Genomic DNA, 26,755 nt, shown 5'->3' with positions numbered 1-26,755 from the left:
ACAATTCTTCTTCTTCACCGTTACCACAGCCCAGTCGTAATTAACTCTGGAGACCGTGTACTCAAAGAACCTCTCGGATTCTGCCAACCTTAAACAAAGAAAGTATGGGTGCTTGAAAATCCGACTCCTTTACCGTACGCACTCACTCCGGAGCTACGGAAACAATGTATGCAATAGCTTGAATGCGTTGTTTGTAAAAGGTTACAATTACATCAGGAACTACAAGGAAATATGACACTTAAATGTAAAGGAATAAACAGTAACCACGTAGACACCGATTTTAAATTTTTTGCTATATTATGTACTACAAATTTAAATTAATTAAAACTAATGAATTACAAGTAATAGAATAATAATTTTTTACCTCCAAATAAAGAACAAACACAAAAAATATTTTTAAAGTAAATAGCGATTGATGTCGCCAAATATTAATATCTATCACAAATTTTCTTAAATATTAATCTTAATTATTGAATGAATCTCAACTTAACTTCGTTTTACAGGAATTTACTTTTCTATTTATTACTAATAATCAACATTTTTCACGTTTTTTTATTTGAATTTTTCCTGAAAAACCAACGTGAAACTCACAGATATTTAAATATTTAAGCCTGTTAGCGTTAAAAAAGTAGATATCACTATTGAAGCAAAAAGTTGATTTAAATTAGAATAATTTCGCTGTGTTGAATGTAATAAGAAAGTGTAACGGAGACTGTCATAACGTGCGTACTATACCGTCAGTAACTTGTCATATGTGTGACATACAACTTATTTACTGTCTTGTTACTGCTATGTACTGTGGGCGCTTTACAACAGAATACCAACTGAAGCGTACGCATTGTTTATAGCATGATGCTTGCCCGTAAATTGATCAAGTATTTATTCTTCATGTAGCGAATTTTCAATATCATAGAACACCAAACCCAACTTATAGCATAGAAGTATTTAATAATTTTAAAATGTAAATTAAAGTCATTTAAAAATGTGTGAACGGCAAATATTCTTGGGAACATCGGCTCACGTGATTGAATACATTTACATTGTAATGGAAATTAACTCCATGTTTTTGGTTTTTTGAGAAGAGCAAATATGAGCGCGATGATAAAATATAATTATATGTATATATTTTATTTAAATACATTTCATTTCATAAGCGCCCGTAAGCCAAGGCTTGTTATATTTTGTAATTTTAAATATAAATAAATAAAAATCTCATCAACTAATCATAATTGACAATGCTAAAGCTCCCTTTACTTAATTAAATAAATAGGAGCCTTAGAATTAAATTGTTATTTTGAATATTTTTTTTTAACAAAACGTATTTCGTGTGTGGTACCACTATGCCTACATGCAAATCCTTATGTTAATAATCCTTCTATAAATGTCTACACATAATAAATGTCAGCGGATAACATTTTGAGCGCGTAATCATAAAGGAGAGGTGTACGGCTGCGTCAATAAATAACAGCAGTACCTAAACTATAGCTGGAAATAGATGGGTCGTTCAGCCAGAGGGACTGTCGCACGTGCCGAGGGTGGGGAACCCGATCATTTCACTGTCTACGATACCGGAAAAATTGCAATTGCAAATCGATAACTTTTTCACGACAGTTTTTAACTTTGCTTAATGAACTTCATTGTTACTGTTATAGCAGGGATAATTAAACTTAAGGCTGTTAAACATTTTATTGAAAATTTGTTAGATTTAATTAAGTTTTAGTTTATTTGTACGTAATATATGCTTATGTTAACCAAAAAAACTAAATATTAATAATAAAAGTTTCAATTTTATGAAATAGACCCATCTTTTTCATCCAATATCTTACCAGCGCAATTTATTTTGTGATTGACGAATATTGTCGTCATGACTCCATTTTGACGACACAAAACTGTGCGCACTTTAAAAAGAGTGCGCCACAGATAACTGGTCAATTTATCATGTAACATTTAATTAATAGAAATTTTAATTTTATATTATATATAACAAAGTCAGACCAGGCTGCAGACCGGATATGACTACGAAATATCTAGTCATTTATTGGTTATAGGTGTAAAAGCTTTAAAGAAGTGAATGTATTGCTCGTTGCTGTAATATATATCTGCAATCGTGTCTATGTTAATGAATATATTCAGGGAATGATATTACCGATGATTAATGCTAGATCTTACATCACACGGCTGGTTTTTGATTAGTATAAGGCTTTAGGTTCTCAGTAACGAGTGTTGCAAAGATGTTTTGGGAGATATCACTTAAAATCTGAGCAAATTCTCGATGCTTCTACTTATCAATAGGCATCTGGTAAAATATCAATACGGTTTATCTCTTTACTTATCTATTACCGTAACTGCATTAGAAGCACTTTTATTTTTTCATTAACGAATGATTTGATTAATAAACTCTTATAAATATCAATTTCCACACCCCTTTAATGAATAGACAGTACTAGACGCCACATTTTCCTTGTAAATGCTTAAAAACATAAATAATGATTAAATTCGTTGACTAAATAAAATGTTATTTGCTGTCCGAGGCAGAGGTAATAAGATTTGGCTGTCGTAAATACACCTGAAGTTCCTTCCTCTGCGAATTTTTTAACAGATAAGCATTTGAAGTTAAAACAAGACTGACAATTTCATCAATCATTCATCATTCAATCTTCAAGAATCTTCACATTTTAGCCACATTTTTTTTTCACTTAAACGATAAAAGTCGGTAAGCGTACAAAGCAAATTACCGGCAGCAACAAACAGGTGTAAACCTTTAAAGAATGCAATGCTCTTTTTGCTGTCAAATAATGTACGTTACATTCTATCCAAAATAGTTTCAGAAATAACGTTAAGCGTAATGATAATATTATAATGAAGAACGTTTTCAATTTTCGAATTAGGTCTTTACAGATTTTGTACTGCCAAAAGGTATTGGCCTTTCACATTCCAACAGAAAAAAAAATTAACGTAACATTTCAGAGTAGTAACTTTATATAGAGTGATTGGAAAAAGATATAAATTCTTTAAAGCTATTAAACGCTTTTATATTATACTTATATTTATCAATCTTTATACTCGCTGCATTATTTTGTCATATTTTCTCGTTACTCATATTCCATTTGTTTAGTTACTTGTTAATAAAAGAACCTTTAGTAAACAATATTAAAAGAAAATGAGTCATCTTCGTGCAAGATCCTTAGCGCTGTTTAAGGAAAACAAGTCATTGTCACAAGCCCATTCTGAATCACGTCATTTACACGATGACGCTATAGTCGAACATTACTGTAGTATTGCAGACACCCTTGTGATTAATTTAAAAATTAACTCTACGTTTGGACTTCATAAGTATTTGATCGATGATATTAACGATTACAATAAATGTAAAAAACGTTTATGTATAAAATAAATGTATCGTTGGTAAGGCTTAAGTAATGAAGGTGGTCATTCCGCCCCAATATCAACACGTATTAGGGGTATAATTAAAAAGGCCATGGACAGTGCAAGACCCTAAATTACAAAAGTTGATAAGGGAATCAACACCTGATAGATCCTGATTTGCAAAAGTTACTTCTATAAACCTTTTTTTTGTTTCGGGAGGTGGAATGATCTTGATGTTCAAAATACCCTGTCAAGGTCCCACGCGCTGTGTTTTTCTGGACAGCCAGTCCCGGGTTAACTTGAAGACCTAGTTTAACTACAAAAACTTTTCACAGATTAATTGATTAAAAAACAAAACTATTTTTTTTACCTTTTATCGCGACTTAAGATAATCCTTTGCTTAAATCGGTGAATGTAAATTGAGTTTCTAGATTCAAATTTCAGATTATTGCAATACAATCGAGTCACAAGGTGCGATAACGGTGTCAGATTGCCGAAACATAAATTTCTTCGATTATGACATCTCTTCACGCACTGACCTTATTGCATAAAACGAAATACTTTAATTTAGTATACAAAGGCCATTTTTTCTCTTGCGAAGTTACCGCAAATGGAAACTTCACCATTAAAACTATTTTTGCTTTGTTTCAATTTATTTATTTTCTCGTTGTTCCTTTTTTATTCATAAAGAAAATATTTCACCGACAGCGACAATTTCTTAAGTTCACCTAATATTTTAAAATGGAGAAACAAAATTACTGGCGATTATTTCCTGTGTTTTTATATGGTTAGGAATATTAATGGAGCGGTATTTTATTTATTTATATGTTATGTTTATGAATCTTTATTGTTAATATTTAGTTTCAGAGTATTACGAAAACTAGTATTAAAATGTTTCATAACTCCAGCTTCTTTACTGGGTTAAAACGGTTTTGTTATGTAAAAACATCTGTCTCCATTTCTTATAAAGTAGCTATCCACCTAAAATACAGAACTGAAACTTGTAGTGAAAAATTAACACATTGAATGTTATAGGTTATAATTCCCATAATTTCGTTTATCTGTTATAATTAATTCAACAAATTAACTTTTACAATTAATTATAAAAACTATAGAGTATTAATTTTAGAATTAAATATGTTTAAATATGTAAAATAGCGTTTTCTATACGATGGATAGTTGATATAGATATAGTGTCACTTAGTATATCGATATTGTATATGTTTTGAAAAACTTACATAGTGATAAATTCAAGTATGTACTATAAAAAAATAATCCTACTCCTCCCTGAAGTTGTTCAAAATTAATTTTATTCAATTTCATCATTCAAATTTCAGCAGTTAATACTATATTTTTAGTAACCACAATAGCAATGTTGGCAACTTGTACAAAATTAAATAAATATAATATATATAGAACAGCTGTGTACAAAAACATACGCGAATTGAGATAATTATTTATAATCTTACACGACAATGACCGTCTTAACTGTAATTAGGTTACTATTATTTTAACAAATAAACTTACACGGACATTCTCACACACGTACACTTACGCATGTACACTCTCCGACTCACACACACACATTCAATCATACACCTCTACGAGTATTAATTCATCCATTGTTTTATTACAATTCTACCTGCCACTACTTAGATCATAATTAACAATTTATTATAGTTAAAGATGTGTTTAGTTGATGAAATATTTTTGTGTTATATAACTTTTTCTTATGAAAGAGTCACTTCAAACCATTTATATGGGAATCAAGTTAAACAGGAAGATATTGCTCCCCGACCAAACGTGGCCTTAAATTCTTACCACTCCAGCTTTATTTCCCAAAGGACTTTTCTCCGTGCTTACTTACTTACCTGGAAAAAAAAACTTGTACAATGTTTCTTGAACGTTATTTTTAACAATGTGCTTTTCTTCGAAGTTCATTTTATGTAGAGGTTTTAGCATTAATGAAGATTTTTCGAAAACTTATGTTTCCTTCCACAAGCAAATATTAATAAATAGTTTTTAATTTTTGTTATATATTTTATAAATATTCATAGGTAGTACTTTGAAAATAATCGTTTATTAATTAAAGCATATTTAATTTTTATCTTAAATTTGTTTCCAAAATAATTTATCATTAATACTGTGGTTAAGAAAATGTGTTCAGTTATATAGTGTAAAATATATAGAAATGCAATTTGATAATGTACACAAGAAAAGGCATTATTGCAGTTCCCTATTATCAAGTGTTATGAAAAGCATTTTAAGAATTATTTTGCATAATATTTCTTAATTTTCTTATCCAGGCTTTATCCTATTTCTTAGCCAGGAAATCTTTTTATGGAAAAACCGCCTATGATATTACAGTCAACAATTTATATGATTTAAGATGTTTACAACAGTTTTTTCAAAAGTTCACACAATGCTTATTGTCTTTTTAAAATAAGACACACTCGAAGACATTCTTTAATATATACATACATTGAATATAATAAGATAATAATACAAGAAAATAAATCTTAGTAACAACAAAATGAAATAAGAAAAATATTATGTAAAACCGAAATGCAAAAATAGAAGTAAATATAAAAATAAAATATTAAAAGTTGTATTCTGGAAGTGAAGGCGATGTAAGAAAGAAAAATAGATTACAGAAAGGAATGAAAGATTGTGACGAATAAAAGAAAGAAAGAGGTATGGAAGATGTTAAGAAGGAGAAAAGGTAAGGATTAAAATAAAATTATTAAGTGTAGAACTTACAGAAATATTGTCCCTGTTTACTCAAGACAGGGGATGTTTAGAGGCCCTGAATAACGAGGGCTACAAAAAAAAAATGTTTTCATACATTTTAATTATTAAAAAAAAAATAATATCTATGTTACATTAAAACATCGTTCACACACGACTGACGGAATAGTATATCCATTAGATATTACCATGTAATACATCTAACTAGTGCAGTGGTATCTTAGCAGTAGAGGACTGACACTTGCGATCGGTTCTATTTCCGGGACACAGTTTCATATAATTCACAATTTGTGCATTAATTATAAAGGACTACCACTGCTCACAAATAAGTTTCCAGAGAATGGGCAGCAGCGGCTTTTGAGTACCATAATACCACACTGCGATCGCAAACACACCTGCCAAACGTAGTGATTAAGATATATCTCAACATATATATCCTAAGGGTAGGCTTATGCCTTGCATTAGGCGTATATAGACTGAAATGACGACGAATATCTAACTAACCGTAGTTCGATTTCGACCGAATCGATCCAAACAATCTCTGTAGATCTTAATTATTTTTGTCTCCTGAATCAATTGTCGCGGCCAGTAATATCAAATAATTACTGTCCGTGTAGACACAGCTGTGCATAAAAGTTGTAAATATTATTTCTAAACAAATATTTTAGTATACATATATTCGTAAGAGATTCGGCAGGGGCAGGGGATCTATTGTACTTCCCCTCTTAGACGTCCCCTATGCAAGGGTTCGATAGACGCTATTTCTGACGTTCGCAATTCCAAACATACATCTAAAATAACAATAACTCAATAAATTCAAATGCACATATTATGTAAACAAACTGGTTTATTAGTGACGGAGTTAATATTGTTTTTTTTTCACGTCAAAAGGGCATGTAAAGCCCTCTTTTACCTTAAGTTTAAGGATGCCATAGTTTTCGCGAATTCATGTCCACGAAACTGTAAAAGCCTACAAGGCCGTTAGCGTCGTCTTCAACACGTTTGTCTTCAACAACAGAAAGAAGAAGAAGCCGTAATGAGGAAGCTTAATATGATAATATTTTCTATCAAATTGTTTTCTTCTAGCATTATTCTTAGGACGTGACTTAACGCAAGGTATGACTATAAATAATCTTAAGTTAATAAAATGGATAAATAAATTTGTAACTTTTGTTTCACGACAGTTTTAATAATTTATTTTATTATTACTTTTTGAGGAGTCTTAAAAACTAGTTACACTGTAATACAGACACAATGAAAGGTAAGCAACAAGAGCTATTTATCAATTTCATATTACTATATTTTCCATTATATCATCTTTATGATCTCGATAAGAATTGTCGTCCCAGAAAATCTTAACGTACCGTTGTTCTTTTTCTTCTCTATTTTCAGCCGATAGACGTCCACTGCAAGGCATAGAACTCCCCAAAAAGTGTTCTGTGAGGAGATATACAGTAATCACCACGCTTGGCAGGCGGGTTGGATTTCACACTCGGGTAGTATAATGTTATTAGTCCAATATATAATAAAGTCCAACAAGATATCTTAGACCTTTCTTTTCTTAGTTTTGAATCTAAGATTAAAAATTATTGTTAAATAAATTTTACAACATTCCAGAGTATTTAGTTTGTCGAAATGCGTGGAAATTAGTTTTTTTACATGGTTGGTAATATAATGTACACATCAAAAATAGTTAAATTTAATTTTAAAAAGGCAAATTGTTCAGTTTCTGACCGGCTCTTCTCAGCCAATCAGCATTCCGAGCCGTCGGTAGCTTACTACTAATAATAATATGAAAAAACTCGACGATTCAAAAGCGCGTGTAAATGCCTACTCGCACAAAGATATTTTGATTTTTTAGATGAAATTATTTACAGGTAGGTGGTAGGTATTTTACTCAAAATATACGTTTCGCAAAAGTAGTCTCTAGGTCTTTAGAAACACCTGCGAAATATAAAATCTTACTTATAAATGGACACCAAGATTTAAATACGTAAAAAGGAGTTTAACAATATACAAATTTCTAACTAGTTTCCTTAAAACTTACACATGATTAATTATAATTGTAAAATCTTTAAAAGAGATAATGATCATTCGTTAACAAACAAATTTAAAGCTTATACACATTCCAATCACGCTGTATAACGTTATCACTTTAAAATTTGTTACATTATTTTTTTTTTAATATTGGAATGCGACAGTCAATAACAGCTGGCAGTCCAAAGTATGCAGGACAATAGTAAACGACTTGACTTTAATATATAGTAATTATTATGTTATTTATTATTTCTGAAACCATTGAATTTGGATAGAGTGTACAATACAGTAATTGACGTCAAATGAGCTAAAAGTTCACACCTCTAAATTTTTTTTTTTTACCTGTAAAAAACAAACGTTCTGTATAACCTTTCAGATGAAATTGTCTTGTTAGAGATTTTTGACACATAAAATTACGAAAAGTTCGCTCAAGCGTGATGGAGTGACATTGACCTGATTGTAAATCTGAAATCCATGTTGAGGTCAATGCGCATTTTCATTGGTTTTCTAAAAATAAACCATTAATTTTTAATTGGACAACTATAAACATTCAATGATGCTGTAGTTCTGGCAGATGAAAGAACTTACATTAATAAGAAATAAATATTTCAGATGTTTATTTATTTGGATGAAAAGGTAATGTTTAGCCAGTAATTGTTACAATAATTAAAATACAATGTGTGTTATGAAAAATATTATTAAAATAATATTTCGTGATAAATCAATGAGACATGCTTATATTTATTAAATGCTTTTATGATTCCGATATTAGAACTATAGTAAACAATGTTTATGTTTCAATCTAAAACAGGTCAAAAACTTAAAAGGGAAAAAACTAAACAATACAGAAACCCTACACCTACAAGAAAATTTAAACATGATTAATAACAAATATTAAAAACTTATCAGCTTAAAAATACGAAAGTATTATAAAGATTTTATTTAAAATAATTGTTAAGTCTAGTTATTTAGATTATGTAATAAATACGTGGTACGATTATCGATGTAAATAATAATTAATAATCTAATGTTTCTTCCATCGGACATCATGGATTCACGACATCTACACACGTTTGAAATCCTCAAGTGTTTTGCTACTACTTTTAAAATGTGAACAGTCAAGTAATGGGACAGATTATAAGCGTCTTTTTCGCAGCGAGCTATAGCTCGGGAGGCTTCAAGTCAAATGTGAATAGGTATGCATGTACCATCATACCTCCTCATCGCCTAAAATCAGGTGAGACGGGGGGGGGGGGCAAATGCTCGCCTAAAACCAATAAAGAAATAGATCTACATAAAAACTTAATTTATAGTTTATCGTACAGCAGTCTTAAACACTGTCGATTGAATTTTGTTAATTGATAAATTAAAAAAATACATAGTAAAATGTATAGTTGTGATTGATTGTTTTATTCCTTCGTAGAAAAGTACGTTTCTCTTCAACTGGGTTAGAATCTTTCTTCTGAAAAGCTTCATCAAAAATATGCAAAGATTCACCTAAAATAGAAATTACGGCACATTGAAAAGACTTATAATTGTATAAACGTACGTTTATGTAATGATTATTTGTAATAAAATAAAACTCCCGCCTGCATTAAATCCTTCGCATAATTCCCAGGCAATAATCAATAAAAGTTCCGACTAGCAGTAAGTTTAAAGAATGTTACTGTACAAAAATATTTCCTCGTATCGCGAACATTTGTAGTAAGATTTTAAATGTTAACACCGTCTGCTACTCCACTCGCACGTTACTCCGTGCACTTAAGCTAAAAGGTAACCCGAGATGCGAAAATAACGTGGAGTGTTGCACTCCGACTAAATTCTAAAGACATTAGAATACACGCGATTTTACGCCTTTGATTTAATTTTCTTTGGAAGATTGAATCTGTATTTTCAAAAAAGATTTAAAAAAAAACTATGAAATTAATAAACGTTAAATTTGTATGCCTATAATAACATAAATGTGGTATAAATGGTGATTATAGATGTAAGAATTTTTAAAGGATAAATGTATGGCTCATTTGCCAACAAATATTTTTAAAATAATTTTTTTTACATCTATTTTTTTTAATCACACTCTTTTTGGAGGCCTTCTCCTTAGCTCGGCTCCTGTCTTGGGTACACAGGGATATTATATTATTATTAATTTTTCACGGAATTTTTTTATTTACATCATCTTTCTTACATCTTAATGTGAATTATTATTTCTTCTTTTATTCCGCACATATTCTTTCATTACTTTTTATTATTTATTTTCCGTTCATACTTCACCGTTTACACATATTTCCAATTACACTGTATGAACTGATCACAAGTGACACATTTATTTATTTTACTGCTGCAAAGCGACAGGCCATTTACTTCTGGCAGCACAAAGTCTGGACTCCTAATGTATAACAAGTAATAACATGTAAAAAAGTTATAACATGTAATAAACAAAATTTTTAAAACGCTTTTTCTTACAATGTTTTTATTTTCGGAAAGCGGGTACCAAACATTAATAGCAACAAATGAGCTTTCACATTCATCCCTATAAAGATTTTACACCTACGACCTATTGACCTGTACATTTTTAAAGTACCTACATGTTATAATTTTGTAAAAATAGAATTAAATTCAAGAAGAATTTATTTACAATAAACATTTTCATTGTAACTAAAGAAAACTTGTTGACTAAAAAAATAATATTCAAAGACCAATACAATTTCGACCTAACCGAGACGTATGCCTGTCAAGGGTTTCACTTGAGCGCTTTTTATCCTTAAATGTATTTATGTCCGTAAGCTGCCCACTTCAACAATAATTGGAGCATTGGACTTATAGAAATTTAAATTTCAAATACCTTATTATAGTCCTAACATTGGTAAATAGGAAGGAAATCATTTTAATGGTCGTACTTTAGTTTGTAAAAACATAATTTAGTTTATAATACATAAGAAATAAAGTTGATTACGAATTGGTTTATATTCTAGTGCCTACGGTGAAAACAAATGTACTTAGTTAACGTTTTTAAATCATGCATTCAACTGATTAAGATCTATATTTTTGGTTTACAAATATGCAACCCGCTCAACAATGTTTATTATCTTATTATGTATTATATTACCATATATTTACTATAAATATACATATAATAGTTAGTACGACTATATACACCGCAATTGTATCTATCTAGAAAGCTTAATCTCAAGATATTTGACAGGAAACTGTTGTTAGTAGCGCGTTAATCTATTCATATACTATATTGAAGTGATTTCCATCTATGTACCTGCTCATCGCGTTATCTCTAGAACTATAATGATTCGTCGTTTCAATCCATGGATGCCAATTACAAGGCATGGACTTGGCCCAAAGATATGTATGGGGTATATACAATAATCGCCACGGTTGGTCGGCGGGTTTATGGTATGCAGAGGACACTGCTGCCCATCCTCTAGAAACTTGTCGTGAGCAGAGGCAATCATATATTATTAGTGTACAAATTATGAATTATATGAGATTGTAACTTGGAAATGGATCCCCCGACAATCTACAATCGCAAGTAGAATTCCTCTTGCAGGCCTGCCATTGCTTTATAAAACTCGAGCCATAATGATTAAAGGTTTGAATTTTTTTTAGAAATGGTCCTATCGTCCTGTAGAAATTAGCGGAGAATGAATTTTAGGAAAATCCACCTGCAGGGGGCTGACCCCTATTCTTTAAGAAATACTTATTTTGTAATTTTTAGTTTTTATAGGTATAATCCTTGTCCTGAATATTGTTGTTGCTATGTTAAAAATTACTTTAAAATGGATTTTCTCATAAACCTTACAACACGTAGTACCACCAAGCGAAGAGGGCGGTGGACAGATAATAATTTTATTAATTAAGTCTTCATTCATCATATACATGCAATATGCAAACAATTTAAAAGGAGAATACACACAAACACACGTGTGTGTATTCTCGCATGTGTGTGTGTGTGTGTGTGCGCGTGTGTGTGTGTGTCACACATGTGTGTGTGTGTGTATGTTATACGGCATTCATTCATTATATTTTCTGCGTATACTTTACACAAGTCAGAATAAACAATAAAAAAAAGTGTAAGGCACTAATTTTTAAAAGCATTCCCGTTGTTGTGTATGAAGATATTATGCATTGTACCTATATTTATTCGACATTATGCAAGTACTCTATAATGATTGGTAGAATATTGAAGATATCCACTATCACAAAACTAAATTGCAATAACCAATGGCGGATGAAACTTATCAATTACGCAAAGAACATTACAGGATTTTGTAACTTGGCACGGAGCGTATTAGTAACATATACAATTTTTCTCGTTGCTACAGTATGCAATGAAAAGGTGAAGCGCGTTCGAAGCTCATTCTATTTGCGTCCGATCATTATGCGGCCACACGCGCCTTTAACTGTGTAACAGTATCTGAGCGTTTCCGCTCGCACACCCTGCCCCTTGAACGTACTCCTTTGTTACTTGTACAAGGAAATATCTTTGCAATTTCATTGATGAGTTTTAAGTCAATTACAAATCATTATATGTCAAAAACATTGATACACTTTGAAGAATTCATAACATTTAACTACACAACTTTTGGCTATTAGCAACCAAACTAACAAAAGATTTTTTTATGCTTCTATCACCAGTCCATATGCACTACATTACAAGCTGTTTTTTATATAAACAAAACTATTTATTATATGATTTTTAATGATCACGTCAGACGATACATCCACTGCAAGTCATAGGCCTCTCACAAAGATCGCTACAATGACCGGCCTTACGCTGCTCGCGTTCAGAGACCTGATCTGCAAACATGACTTTATCGTCGGTCTACCTAGTGGGACCTATCGACGCGTACCGGCTCGTGGAGAACATTTTGGCTCTAACGACCGGCGTTTCCACTGGCGATATGCCGCCCACTGTCAAATCAGACAAGTAACTCTTCGAACTAAATCGGTGACCTTGGTTCTTCTGTGGATCCTTTCGTAGAGCATAGCTCTTTTACTCTCTGACTTTTTACGATTCAATTACTAATATAAGTGTAGTATGTAGCAATAAATACTTTTCAAACATCATCAATGTTAATTTGTATGTAAAACAAAACTATTAGTTTCTATCATTTATTTACAAACAGAGCTCCGTTTAGCATTGTTATTTTTTTATCAATGGACTCAATCTGTCAACAGATGATCGGCACGAGTTTATGAGGTCAGCGCGGGTGGAGGCGAGCCTCAGTGCCGGGGAGACGTGGAGATGACGCGCGCGCGGGCGCTGGCGTGCGCGTTGCTGGTGCTGTGCCCATTAGCCATCGGCCGCAACGACGACGACTTTGACTTCGACAACAATGAAGAGTTTCAGGTTCGTCAATACAACTACCGCTTCAATTGCATCCTTTTAAGACATTGCGGGCTATGTAAAAAATTGCTCATTTTATATATGTAATTAACGGAGAGGGGGGAAGTTACTCGTGTGCCGCGTATCAAGTTCATCGGAAACGATTTTCAAACTATATTACAACTATCAAACAAAACGCACATAGAAGTGAGCCGCGTGTGTCCCCGTTGCCAAACTGAGTGGCATTTTTCAATTGTAATAACTTTTAAGTTTTAGGTTTATAAATCGATAAAACTAGATGGAAGTGTAGACGAGTCAATCGCAAATAATCGATTTTCTGATTTTCGATTAGCACGAATGGAGTAGTACGCTAGGCTCAACGGCCGATCGTAAAGCGTACGTATTGAAAAAGAAATGCTAACAACATAGCGACATTGTATATTGAAAGAATATCTGACGTGTGTGTAAAAAGAATTCAGTGTCATATTGTATATATTGATTAAATCTGTGAACAAAGACATTTTTAATTCTTACATTTTTTTTCTTTTTAAAGGTGCAAAGTTTTTTAAATATTCGTAGAGCGCGATAAAAGCGAATAAATGTGATTTAACACACGGCAGAAAATTTATGAACTTTAACAAAGTCTGAATTGACTTTGGGTCCAGTATTTGAGGTAAATCACACGTGAATCAGATATGTGCAACGAATGTTTTGTAAACTGACAATGGTGTCAAATTTATAAATCCATTTACACTAGTCTACTTCCACATTATTTTTTTTAAGTCTGTCGGAAAAGATTAGGGTCATTTCGTCATCATTTTTAATTTACTTTCATTACAACGGTATTTTACATACTTATAGCTTATTTAAAAATTGTTACTGTGAAAAGAAAACGGACTGTGTAATGTCCCTTATTTTTGTAATATGTAATGGATTTTCTATAACCCTACGCTACTATTTATGAAAGTAGTATGCTAAGCTCATATAAGTTAAAATTACAAAAGTAAAAACTTCATAACAGTTTATTATGCCACTAAAAAGCATTAAAAATAAATTACCATTAACGTCTAAACACATTCATACTTATATGAATACAGGCAGAGCAACAATTCTGATGTTTACTTGACGTTTAATTTTAAAGTTTTCTGTTAATTGGTTGCAAACAATTACCGATCCATATAACAGATAATAATTATGTTGATTGTAAAATAAACTACAAAACCTTATTAGTTATTTTCGATATAAATGTGTCTTGTTAAAATTAAAAGATAGAATCTCACGATCTGAAGGAGCATCTGCCTTAGGCCAGGCCCTCTTTGATAGACGACAGCCTGCTTACAGTGTATAATTCCACAATAGAAGCTCATATCATTATCGTATCATATTTATATAGATGTCTTAATACTACCACTTCAGTTATAACATCATTCACAAACCTTAATGCAAACAGTTTGAACTCTTATTATTTAAACATGAACCAAAACAAAGGATTAATTTTGTAGTCGAAAATTATATACTGATACACAAAATTTGTTGCCTATCGGCTGTGGCGTGGCGTGGTGATGATGATGAAGATACATTTTGTTTCCTTATAATTTTCATTTTTTGGTGTCCCAACCCGAATAAATTACTTTATAGCCCGTCATAGTATTCTCAAAAAATCTATTGTAAGATGAAGTTTACAAATTCAGATTGATCTTTGTTGTATTGGAATTGTGACATAATGCTTTTTTCTAGGTTGAGCTCACAGCAAATCATTCAGAGATAGAAAAAAATGGCCTAAGAAGGTTATGGGGCGTTCCTGATACATCGGCCTACGTAGGACACCTATTCCGTATGGAAATACCCAAGGAAGCATTTTCAGGAGATGTGGTAGCTTATAAGGTACAGTTAAAGATATATAATTTCTATTCATATTTTTTTAATCTTTCCTACAGGCGAGGTTTAAGTCGATGGCCGTATAAACCAAATGGTTCACTTAGCTTGACAAATTCTGCATTTATCGTCAAATAACATCAATAAATACATTACATTTCTCAAAGTAATTTAGAAGGTTGTTACTTGATAGCAGTACAGTACAACTGGCAGACCTTCAAAGTAGTCGTGTTGATAGGTGCCAACACGATTCCAAAATCTACAGGTTGGTAGCAAAGCGTAAGCCTTTCTGTGCTACGGTATGAGGGCGTCACTGGTGTAAAGATTACTGGGTGACAAAATTGTAACGTCACATACCGTTTGGTAAACGGTTGACCGAACAACTGCTTATTAACGATTACACATATACATTTAACACCAGTTACTATGGTTGTTGTGCAGTAGTAGCTCAGAGATAGAGAACTGAGACTTACGATCGTAGGTTGCGGTTTCGATTCCCGAGATAAAGTCTTGTATAATTAACACCTCGTGCATTTATTATATAGGATTTCCACTACTCACAAACAAGTCTCCAAAAGGATAGTATGATGGGATGGATTCTCTGCGTACCATAATACCATCACCAACCCGCCTGCCAAACGTGCCGATCATAGTATATATTCCCCATAGATGTCTTTGGGGTTACTTTGTAGTGGACTTCCATGAGCTGAAAGTACAAACCATTATGTTTCCAAAGATGACAAAAAATTTAAACGAATATGGTTGTGTTCAGTCAAATAAAATTAAAATTTGTATACTTCCTTTCCCCTTTTTAAAATACTACCAGGTTTGCCTCAATGCTTTCGCGACTACTTAAAGTGCTTCAAGATTCATTCAACAGAAAATTACTTCGTCATTACAAAACCTGAATAGCTATGTAAAGTTGACACTTTACACACCTAGTATGCAATTAAGTTAGTTGAAGTAACAGTATTCTATTACATTTACATTTACTTCTGTCCTTTTATTATTAATAATGTGATATATAGTTATTTTTAACCAGTACTTGGCACACGGAACACATGTTCATGTTCGTTGTATGGTTATAGACTCATTCTTATTATGTGCGTATGTACTTAACAACCTTTAGGTGTATGATGTTTCGTTTTTTTTTAATTTGTAAAATTGCTGTCTCTGATATTTTTTCTTATTGACAACTATCAAAATTTAAATGGTTCCGGTGGACCGCCTGTAGAGTTTCATTTCTACAGTATTTCCAAATTCGACAAAAATTATTAAGATTATATATAATTATGGAAATTTGCGTTATTTGCGAGTATTGAAACGTTTTTGAATATGCAGGTTTTTACATGTAACAGCCTCAGAGTTTAAAAGTCTCATTATATCCTAGAAACTTATGTTTGTTGACTGGTCTACACACTACTAAGTGTTTCATCAAAGTGATGAATTCAATTATGTGCATACGTGTGACGAGTAACGAGTAACGGCTTCTGTGTAACATAACGATAATGAATGTAACAGGTGTATAGCAAGTCGGCGCGGCAGACACCAAGCTGGCTGGCCGTGGACTCCAGGCACGGCCTGATCAGCGGGCTGCCGCAGCGCGAACACCTCGGCGCGCACGGGTTCGCGGTCGTCGCGCATGGCCACACGCGCGGTCTCACCGCCACCGACTACTTCACTATTGAGGTATTTACCACATATTTATGTTGATGAAACATATTTTACATCACATTTACCGGGCACGAGATTAACATTACAAAAGCATGTGGTTGAATATCTTAATATGTATGGAATTGTAGAACAATAAATGCGGCGGCCCCGAATACAAATCTTTATTATAGAAATAATTAGTCGCAATTAAATGAATCCAATTTGCACAGGGCAATAAGCTTTGTCAAATTTTTGGCACCCTATGAAATAACTAAGAAGAATCGTCATGATAGATACAGTGTAAAGAAATTTGGTAACCGCGAGGGTCCACATTACACTTCTAGATCGGCAAATTCCATGAAACCTTGGGCGAGCTCTGAAAATGTTTCATCAGGGTCAGATAAATACCAGGATGGCAGTGTAGATTAAAGATAAAATTATTTTTTAGTTATTAATTTTATCTTTAATTACTTATTATTTTTTTAATTACTTATTACTTATGACTTCATAAATGTACCTTATCTGTCTTTTTTGTTTTCTTGAACTTTAACCGTGAAGTCGATGTAATGTCACGAGAAATATAGAGTGAAAAGATTATTAAATTAGACTTGGGTTCGGGACCGCAGCTTATTGTTTGGCAATCCCACATATATACACACACATATATTTATAATAAACGTATATATAATATACTTTATGTATAATATAAGAGATATAGTTAGATAACGCATTTAATAAATACCTCATTTTGTGGTCTCGCACTTACCGGTGGAATTTCATAAAATCTTTCTTAACTAATGTTAGCTGACTTCTATTCGGCGAAAGGAATATGTTTACTAAGTCACATAGCCTTATCGTACCGAAGATATCGTGATGAGTCAGTACGTTGGTGTAAAACTAATAATGAGAATATAATGATACGAATTAAATGAAATCCGAAGCTAATAATTAATAAAATTTCGAAAACGTAATTGGACACGTTTATATGATAAATGAATCAAGTCTTACATTGACTATGCTTTAGAACAAATAATTGCAGAGTTATATATAACAAATAGATTACCGGTACTTTTTTATTTCGTGTTATATTTACATGTTTTTTTAGTTGATCTTTACTGTGAATGCTGGCGTCTTTAGCAAATAATAACTTTTACAGTCCTACTAACGCAAATGTTTCATTCACAACTCGCAACTATGGGCCTCAACCTTATTAAATGAAATCAGGCTAATGAGGTATTCTGCTTTAAAAAATGTTTTAAACATGAAAACTTTTAACAATTTGTAACATAATTTATCGCGTCAACGTTTATTGTTCACGATCTTTTATTATACTAGTTGCGTTTTTACCTTACTCAGATCGAAACAATAAAAAATAAAGGTTAAAATGCCCTAAGTGATAATTATTGTTATCGACTCTGAGGCAAGGTTATGGAATTAATAAATATTATTTATATTAATCTGTGATTGATAAATTAAATTTTAAATAAAACTATGCAACATCAACCTTAATATATAACGAAGAGAAGAAAATATTCATGACGCATTGCAGTCTGATAATAATAAATAAAAAATTTATAAATAGTAAAAATAATAATTACCCAACTTTTTAAAATAGATTAAGGTAAAAAGGTTTACTGTTGGTCTAATTACTATTTTTACAGAAAATTTTTTTGATAACCTAGCGCATGTGCCCTTTACTTAAAAATAGCCTCGTATTTTTAACAGCTTTGCATTTGTACTTATCATTGTTAATTTAGCTGGTAATCCATAATAAATAAAGTAAAAAATATGCAGGTGAAAAACGCAGAAGAGAAGCCGCAGTCTAAATATGGTTCGTGCCGGCACGACGAGAACAGATTGGTGCTGGTCACCCTCATCGACGGGGCTTTCCACCGCATCCCCCCACGGCAACGCATACGCGCACTGATGGACCTCGCTACCTTCATGGCACTCGATGGGGTAAGCTCGATCAGTATGTTAAAGAAAGAAGAACGTCACTGCATACTGCTAGAACTATAGTACTGTGATCAAAAAGTAAGGTGAAATTGTCATTTAAAAATACGTCGATATGAATGTCTTTAACATTTGCCAAGCGGCTGTTTGTCAAAATATAAAATAAAATATCATTTGGTTCATCCTAAACCATTTTGAAGGGTCTTTTGTGTCTCTAATGCGTCAAGTCTTTATTGGTGCCGATATCGCTGTTTTTTATTTTGAAAAAAAAATCCCCAAAAACTCGACTCACATCGGTCCACAAGCACAGTATTCGTCTTATATGGCTCCGTGCGACTTCTGGCTATTCAGCAAACTAAACGGCAATTAAAAGGCAAATGTCCTTGCATTTGCCTTTTGAGTCTAGATATTCAAATTTTATAAGCATTTATTCTGGATGCATATACCATTGGCATGGGTGATGAATGATGGATGAATTGAAAAAAATAGAGTATATAGTACAACCCTTGAACGTAATAAATTTTATGTTTTTCTGGACACATTAAATGCTACAAAACTAATATTAAATCTATTTTTCGATATAAATAATTTATTTAGAACATACAGTAAGTAAATAGCATTAATGCAGAAATCGTTAAGTATGCCAGCTAAACAGAGCGTACTGTTTGAATGGATTATATTAAAATGTCGTTTGAACGCTTCAATTGAGCGATATCTCGAACTAGCAATTTAGATTTTTATTACTTGGAATTTAAAACAATGGCTCCGTGATTTTCAAACGCATACTCGTATTGAAACAGTAATATTAATGGGTTTTAACTGCACATATTTTTATTATAACTACAAAATATAAAGAGATACAGATTAAAAATGAAGACAGCTTTCTTTGTTTTTCGCCTTTGTACTCTCGGAAATTGGACATCCGTTTCCAAATCGACATCGCAATAAATTAAACATTACAAAATCGACACTAACAATTTTAAGTATCTTTAAAAGTTACTTAATAAATACTTAAAAAAAAATATAATGTACAGTTCTTTGTGTTTATTTGTAGCTTTTAAAATAAAATATTTTATTATGACTATGCCTGCTCATTCTACTACGTTTATGGAGAATTCTTTTACTGCTGTCGCTGTCAGGTTATGGAATGGCTTGCCAGAACCAGTTAGAGGCGCTGAACCACTGTCAGCATTTTAAAAAATCGTAAAATAGCGTACGTACACCCTAAACTGCCCTCTACTTCATGTCTCTCATCTCCATCCAAAGGTTGTCTGGTACCATATGAATTGTTTCTTTTTTTCCTCTATTTATTGTCGATGGTGTGAAAAAAAAGCGTAAATAAATGAATAACATTATAATGGATTAAAATAACTTTGATTTTATCAGAAGAATCGTTTTATTTAATGACGTAAACACGGTTTTCATTGAATAGTACCAACCGCTTGCCCGTTTTTCTAATCCCAAGGTATTGGAATGTCCGTATTGCCTGCGTCGCTGTATGGCAAACATTTACACATACATTTTTATTGCAATCGTCCGTGTAGAGGTTCATGCGACAACGTGTACAGACAGGATGCTGCAAGCGCAAACCGTGCTACGGGCTAATTAACAAAAGTCGCTTCTTTGCAAATAAGTTTGTCATGGATGTTTTGCTTTACATGCTTCTGTAACTCTCAAATTCAATGTTATCTGCTATAATTTAAATAATCTTCACGTTAACAATTTTTTTTAAATTTTTTAGGATAATTATTGAATAAAATATAATATACGAGTACATTGTAAAAAAATAAACTCAGATTACTATTTTAATAATATTGTTTTTAATCACGATAAAGTTTTCAAAATAAATTTCAGTTAGTGTAACAGTATGTTTGAAACGTTTTAGATTTCTTCCTTGTAAAATAAGCTTTTTTGAAATCGACTCGAGCTTAACTTATCCGTTAAATGTAACCCTTCGTAGACGTAGCAGTGCCTGGATTATAGCCCTAAAGTATCTGATTTCACGCTCGACTCGGATTAAAAGCGTACACGAGTCAAACGCCGGGCATACGATTAGTCTCCTCTGCCTGCTATGTACTTGCGTACAAAATAAACATTAATGGTTGTGCTGTAAAATAAAATTGCACTATAGCTTTTAGCTTGTTCAATCATAATTGACAGGAAACCAAAAAAGCCTTTTTCCAAACTATTAAAACTTTTACACCGTAATGTACGTTAATATCGTAGTAAATTAATAACAACTCTAAGTAGGCTGGAGATATAGCTATTCCGGTACTTTATAAAGCTTTAGTGGCATTAGACACTTAATTGAAGCTTTATTATTTTTATTTTATACGTTAAATGATATTTAATGACAGCACAAAGGGTAGCAGATAAATTAATAAAATCGAATTAAATCGTGTACTTCGATATTACATCAACTTTTAAAAACTTATTTCATTCAGGATGAATTTTGGATGGAGCCTTACAAAGCAGAATCAGCTCGCACCCATACTGTATTGATGAGCGGCGCGGGCACCACACAGCGTAGACGCAACGACGCTACTACCGCCATCTACTTAAATGTGAGTCTAAATAAAAACTTTTTTACTTACATATGTATTAATTTAGCGTCGCACTCGAACCTTCTAAGCGATTTTCCAGCAAAAATACCAACTAAACGATCATTGGCGATCGGTTTCCTTTAACAGGATATAGTTTGTATTAACTTCGTTAATAACGAAGTCTACACAAGTTAACAACCAAAATTAATGTTTTTTACAAAACCATTACAGGTGGGCTGCCGAGATAAATTGTGGACTCGGCACAAAGTGCTCGTGGCCGGTCTTCGGGAGCAGTCACGAGACGGGACACTAGCGCATATACTTAACTTGCCCGTGCTGGGGTGGCGCCTTGTCGCCGTCAAACCTCATAAACCTGTCGTACGCCCTAAAAGACAAGTGAGTTGGCTATTGTAAGCGAAAAATTATTAAGTAAGATTTATTAATATTATTTTTTCACATAGGAGATCAGGGCCATTTTTTATTTTAATTTGTATCGCTCGGGTGTTTTCCTTACAATGTATTGAATTATTGGTACAGGTACTGCTTACAATATCCGTGCCCCATTGTTGAGAATTACCTACGGCAGTTAAATGTTACTAAATTGAATAACTATTTTCATACATATAGTCGTCCCTGGACTCCGGGTCAGGAGCAGGAGTTTACGATACGTACGACGGCGAGGACGACGTGGCTGACTACAGCGGCGACTACGACGACGACGACGACAACGAAGACGATTTCAACATTGACTCCTTGCCGGAATCCGTGAGTTTTCACCTTGTTTTTGTTGCAAATAAGTTCCTACCTCCATCAAAATTGTATTAAACACTATAGTATATGAAATAAAAATCTTTTAATAAAGACCAACACAGATTTTTTGAGATCAAGTATAAACATAGATGTAAAAAATGATGTCCATATAATTTACCTGATCAACTATAAAATATTTTTAACAGGTTACCCTAGTTAAATTAACTAAGATTATACATCATTTCAAAATATTACTGTTTTCTGTTGTTTATTAATAATCATTTTTGTTTGTAAATGTTTATTCCATTTCATTTATTCATTGGAACCACATACATCGAAGTATGAATTATTTTTATCATTCTATACATAATTTTTTTTAAATATTTATTATTGCTTTAATGTGTAGTTCAATATACAATCATATCATTACTAGGAATTTATAAAACCTTTTTTTTTTCATATGAAAAGAGACTAAATAAGAATTACTTCTGTTATTGATTTATGAATAAACAAGAAAGGTCATATGTAAAGAGCTACTTGAGTAAGGTTGAAATTTGATCATTGTTTCCAATGAATAATGATATATGAATGCATTTATTGCACCAACCTATATAATCGTGTAGCCGAAACCACAGCATGGAATGTTGAATGATTACATTACCAATTACCACCTTTTCATTTTGCGTGTGGGTTATTTAAATCTGTTTGTGAACTTGGATTTGAAATCCAGTTCGTAACTCCATGTAGATTATCTATACCTTTACCAACCAACTCATTTATATTCACATTTGATTTTCTGAACACGTTGTCAGACATGCTTTTTTGTCATATAACTATAAACCTTTCATTCACATCCGTACCAATAACATATACGATAGTTCTTTAAAATACAAGCTTTGTGTGTGGTTATTTAACATTTGCTTTAATGGGATGTGCTCGCACTATTGAATATCACTAACAGAAGCACACTATCGATGCGTATTTTATATGATATTTTTTAATCACGTGGATTTAAGAGGGATTCGTCTTTGAACACTGACGTATTATTAATAATGTTTTGTATATAGTTTATGAAAGCCAATGTCTAGTTGGCATGAAGAACCTCGAAAGTCGTTAATACTAAAAATGTACCGAGAGGAGGAAATGGAAAGCGGGGCGGGTGAGAACTATCCCCAGACCGTCTTATCACTATTGTTACAATTGTAAATTTCCAATAATAACTCCAAAACCAAATTGTTGAAAAAATAATTAAAACGCGCCTGCTGCATTGGCGCGACAGTGGTCAATGATGGTCTATGGATGGAACTCTCCCCTTCCACTCTCCACTTCCTCACCCCGCGATGCCCTAGACAACAGATTTAGATATGATTGTCACACCAAAACTGTTAAAACTATTGTTACATATCAATTGAAGTATGTCGCTTTCATACGTCAGGTTTCGTGTTAGACAAAGGCTCATCCGTAGTTTAGGTCCACGCGGCAATAACCACAGACATAGCGCGAGGTACGTACAAACGGGCGGCAGTACTAACGTAGTGTGTGTCGCGGCGCGCGCAGGCGCCCCCAACCCCGCGGCCCCACCGCCACCACCACGGCGACCAATGGCGCGCGCCACACACCACCACCGACAACTTTCAGACCGAGCCCGTCACCGAACACACGACGAAACAACAACCCATCCAAATACCTCCAATCCTCCCTACCACCTCCGAATCTACTCAAACTGAACTCCCTACCACCGAGGTCATCGCTACCGAAGAAACCACAGAATTCGTCTCGCCTAATTTGTACACAACGGAGGTTTGTCGTGACCTGCTCTCGTGCTTTGTGTTGATTGTTGCATGGTTGTTTTGTCGTTTGATGTTCTGATGTCTTTTTGTTGTTTCTTGAATTTCTTCGTATTTATTATAAATATAACATTGTACGTCGTTGTGTTGCTTCAATTTTCGTCGATAAACTACATATTTTGAGATTTTATATGTGTAATTTTGACTGGTAGTATAATCGTTGGTATTGTTATTTAACTTATTATTAATTAATATCATTTTTCACTGTAGCATTGTTAATTTTTTGTGTTATGTTGTAGCTCTGTATTATTAGTTTCATATATATGTTAATATTTCAGCATGAATGTTATCCCTTCTCTTGTTCATCCTAAACAAACTAGAATATTATTTATACAGCAACTTTGTTTGAATTCATAACATCATTTAACATTTAGGATTCCATAAATAGTTTCTCTTAAGCATGCGGATTTGATTTAGTTGTATATTTCTTACATATTTGGTTTATTTGTTTTTCTTTAGGTAGTGAACAAAGTGAAAATAACGCCTTACACGGAGACAGTCTCAGAAGCTGCGGAAGTTGACAGAGCGTTAGAGTCCAACGTGGTGGAGTCGCGTAAACTTGGCCATTCACCTGTCATCATTTCGCCCGAAGACAGCTCCACGACAAGCGAACCCGAGTTGGTGCGTACACATTGTATATCTCCACCATCAGGGCCTAATTCACGTTTGTACATGTCTCAACAACACTAATAATTGTCTTGTGTGGAAGTGGACTTACGGGGTAGCACAACAAACTACCTAATGTTACACGCATTGTAATTTGTAAATACATCTTCTAACCGAAGTACGTACAGACAACTGTTTTTAACAGAAAATACTATGTCGATTGCTAGAAAGAAAAACCATTTTTGTAATATATGATCACTATATTTAAAAAAATTCAATGATTGATACATATTGCAAAATTATAAGTAAAACATGGTAAAGCCAAAAAGTTTTTTTTTTTAATAAAATTAATGTGAAGATAGATTTTTATTATCGAGAAGAAATACCACGCAGTTGTCTTGACGTAGCATCATTCACATCACTTTGTGTGAGCGTCCGCATGGCACTTTCAGCAAACTGTAATAATACGAGCTTCCAACGAAGTGCCGCCGATGTCATCCGAACCGCCGACTACACCGACGCCGTCGCCACCACCGTCACCGTCGCCGTCGCCTCCATCGTCTCCTTTCGACACGATCCCCACGGAGACGACTACACCGTCCACTACTTCTACGACGGAGTCTACGACAACGTCCACCACGACTACATCGACTACAACGACAACGACTACCACTACAATGCCAACGACGATCGCTACATCACCAACAATAGCGCCAACGACCGCGCCCTCGACCACGCCCACAGCTCTGCCTACTACAACTCCTGTGCCCGAAACAACTCTACAGGAGGTTACAAAACAGGTTAAGACAATTTTATCCAAACATTTTACAGTGTGAAAATAATTTTTAAATTTCATCGAGGAATTAACTTGTGAGTACAATATTTGTCAGTCCAATACACGGTTTGTTTTTTTTATCATTTAGTTAGAGTGGGTTTTTACGGTGTTGACACATTTTTGGTGATAATTTCATATCATTAATCTAACAATTCTAATTAGAGTTTAATAACACAAGCTCGTTGTAGTTTAAGATTGGTCAAGATCTCTTATAAACTAGCATCCATTACTGTAAGATTATTATGACCTACAACTCAATAGTGCTAGTTGTCGGACCCTACAACAATCACTTGTATGATACAGATGCTGTAAATTTTGATTGCCTTAGCTTATCTATTTTTGAAGATAATTGTTCTTTTTATTATGGCTTTGTATCTTCTTCTTATTTTTAGCCGATAGGAGTCCACTGCGAGGCGTAGGCTGCTCCTAAAGATCGTCACAGTGACCGATCTTGCGCTGTCCACATCCAGTGACTGTCAGCTACCTTAATTATGTCGTGCGGTGCACCTAGTGGGGGGCCAATCTATGTTCCATCTACAGGCTCGTGGCCGCCACCCGGGAACCTTTCGGTCACAACGGCCAAAGGTTGCATAGCTTTATGTACAATTTAAAAAAATGTTAAAAGAGAACATCTTTAATAATAATATTTAGTTTTTCTGCGTGCGTACCCCCTAATATATTGTCTTAGTACTTTATTTGATTCTAATTATGAAAATGCAATTACTACACTATATTCCTGTATTTATCATACAGTTTTTTTTAATTAATTTAAGCCTTTTATATAGTCGAGTTAAAATGTTGTTTATTGGTATAATTTTCTCAGTTTATGCTTCCGTTCGTATGCCTGCAACTGGTACCATATTTTTTAGGACTTCCCATTATCATCTGAGAGAAGCAGCACAATAATCGGTCGCACCACGGAGACGGTCACTTTCCCCATGCCCGTTAATCAGCCACCCACGCTCAAGTATCACATGAAGAAATTAGCCATCACTGCCGGGAAAGCCTTCAGGTATTGAATAAAATTCTAATCTCTTATGTACTTAACTACGATTGCAATAACTTTTCATTATTGTTATTGTATAACTAGCTTTTTCTTCAAAGGTAGTACTATCAAAAGTTCTTGGTCTGAGACAGTAAAATGTTTTGGTAGAAGCTTGTAGTAATTGCTTTATGTCTTAATAAACAAAATTACTTATCAAAC

The 26,755-nt window shown here is 33.3% G+C and overlaps 1 protein-coding gene across 4 annotated transcripts in view; it reads left to right on the top strand.

Moving 5' to 3' along the window:
• The window catches only part of Dg (Dystroglycan), a 92,236-nt gene that overhangs the window by 59,078 nt on the left and 6,403 nt on the right, over positions 1-26,755 (top strand). For 2 of the 4 annotated variants that reach the window (XM_068763961.1, XM_068763960.1), the window contains exons 3-13: positions 13,342-13,513; positions 15,227-15,373; positions 16,886-17,053; positions 18,812-18,976; positions 21,415-21,534; positions 21,745-21,909; positions 22,141-22,278; positions 23,902-24,063; positions 24,570-24,731; positions 25,169-25,516; positions 26,421-26,563. In XM_068763961.1, the coding sequence (XP_068620062.1) occupies positions 13,409-13,513; positions 15,227-15,373; positions 16,886-17,053; positions 18,812-18,976; positions 21,415-21,534; positions 21,745-21,909; positions 22,141-22,278; positions 23,902-24,063; positions 24,570-24,731; positions 25,169-25,516; positions 26,421-26,563 (1,823 nt within the window). In that variant the 5' untranslated portion in view covers positions 13,342-13,408. The remainder of the gene's footprint in view (positions 1-13,341; positions 13,514-15,226; positions 15,374-16,885; positions 17,054-18,811; positions 18,977-21,414; positions 21,535-21,744; positions 21,910-22,140; positions 22,279-23,901; positions 24,064-24,569; positions 24,732-25,168; positions 25,517-26,420; positions 26,564-26,755) is intronic. The other 2 variants (XM_068763962.1, XM_068763963.1) reach the window with 2 other exon arrangements.

Source organism: Battus philenor, unplaced genomic scaffold, assembly GCF_028537555.1.
Source record: "Battus philenor isolate CCGP_79_NKW_IND1 unplaced genomic scaffold, ilBatPhil1.0.hap1 SCAF_19, whole genome shotgun sequence".
NCBI lineage: Eukaryota > Metazoa > Arthropoda > Insecta > Lepidoptera > Papilionidae > Battus > Battus philenor.
This window is presented reverse-complemented; position numbering and strand designations above follow the sequence as displayed.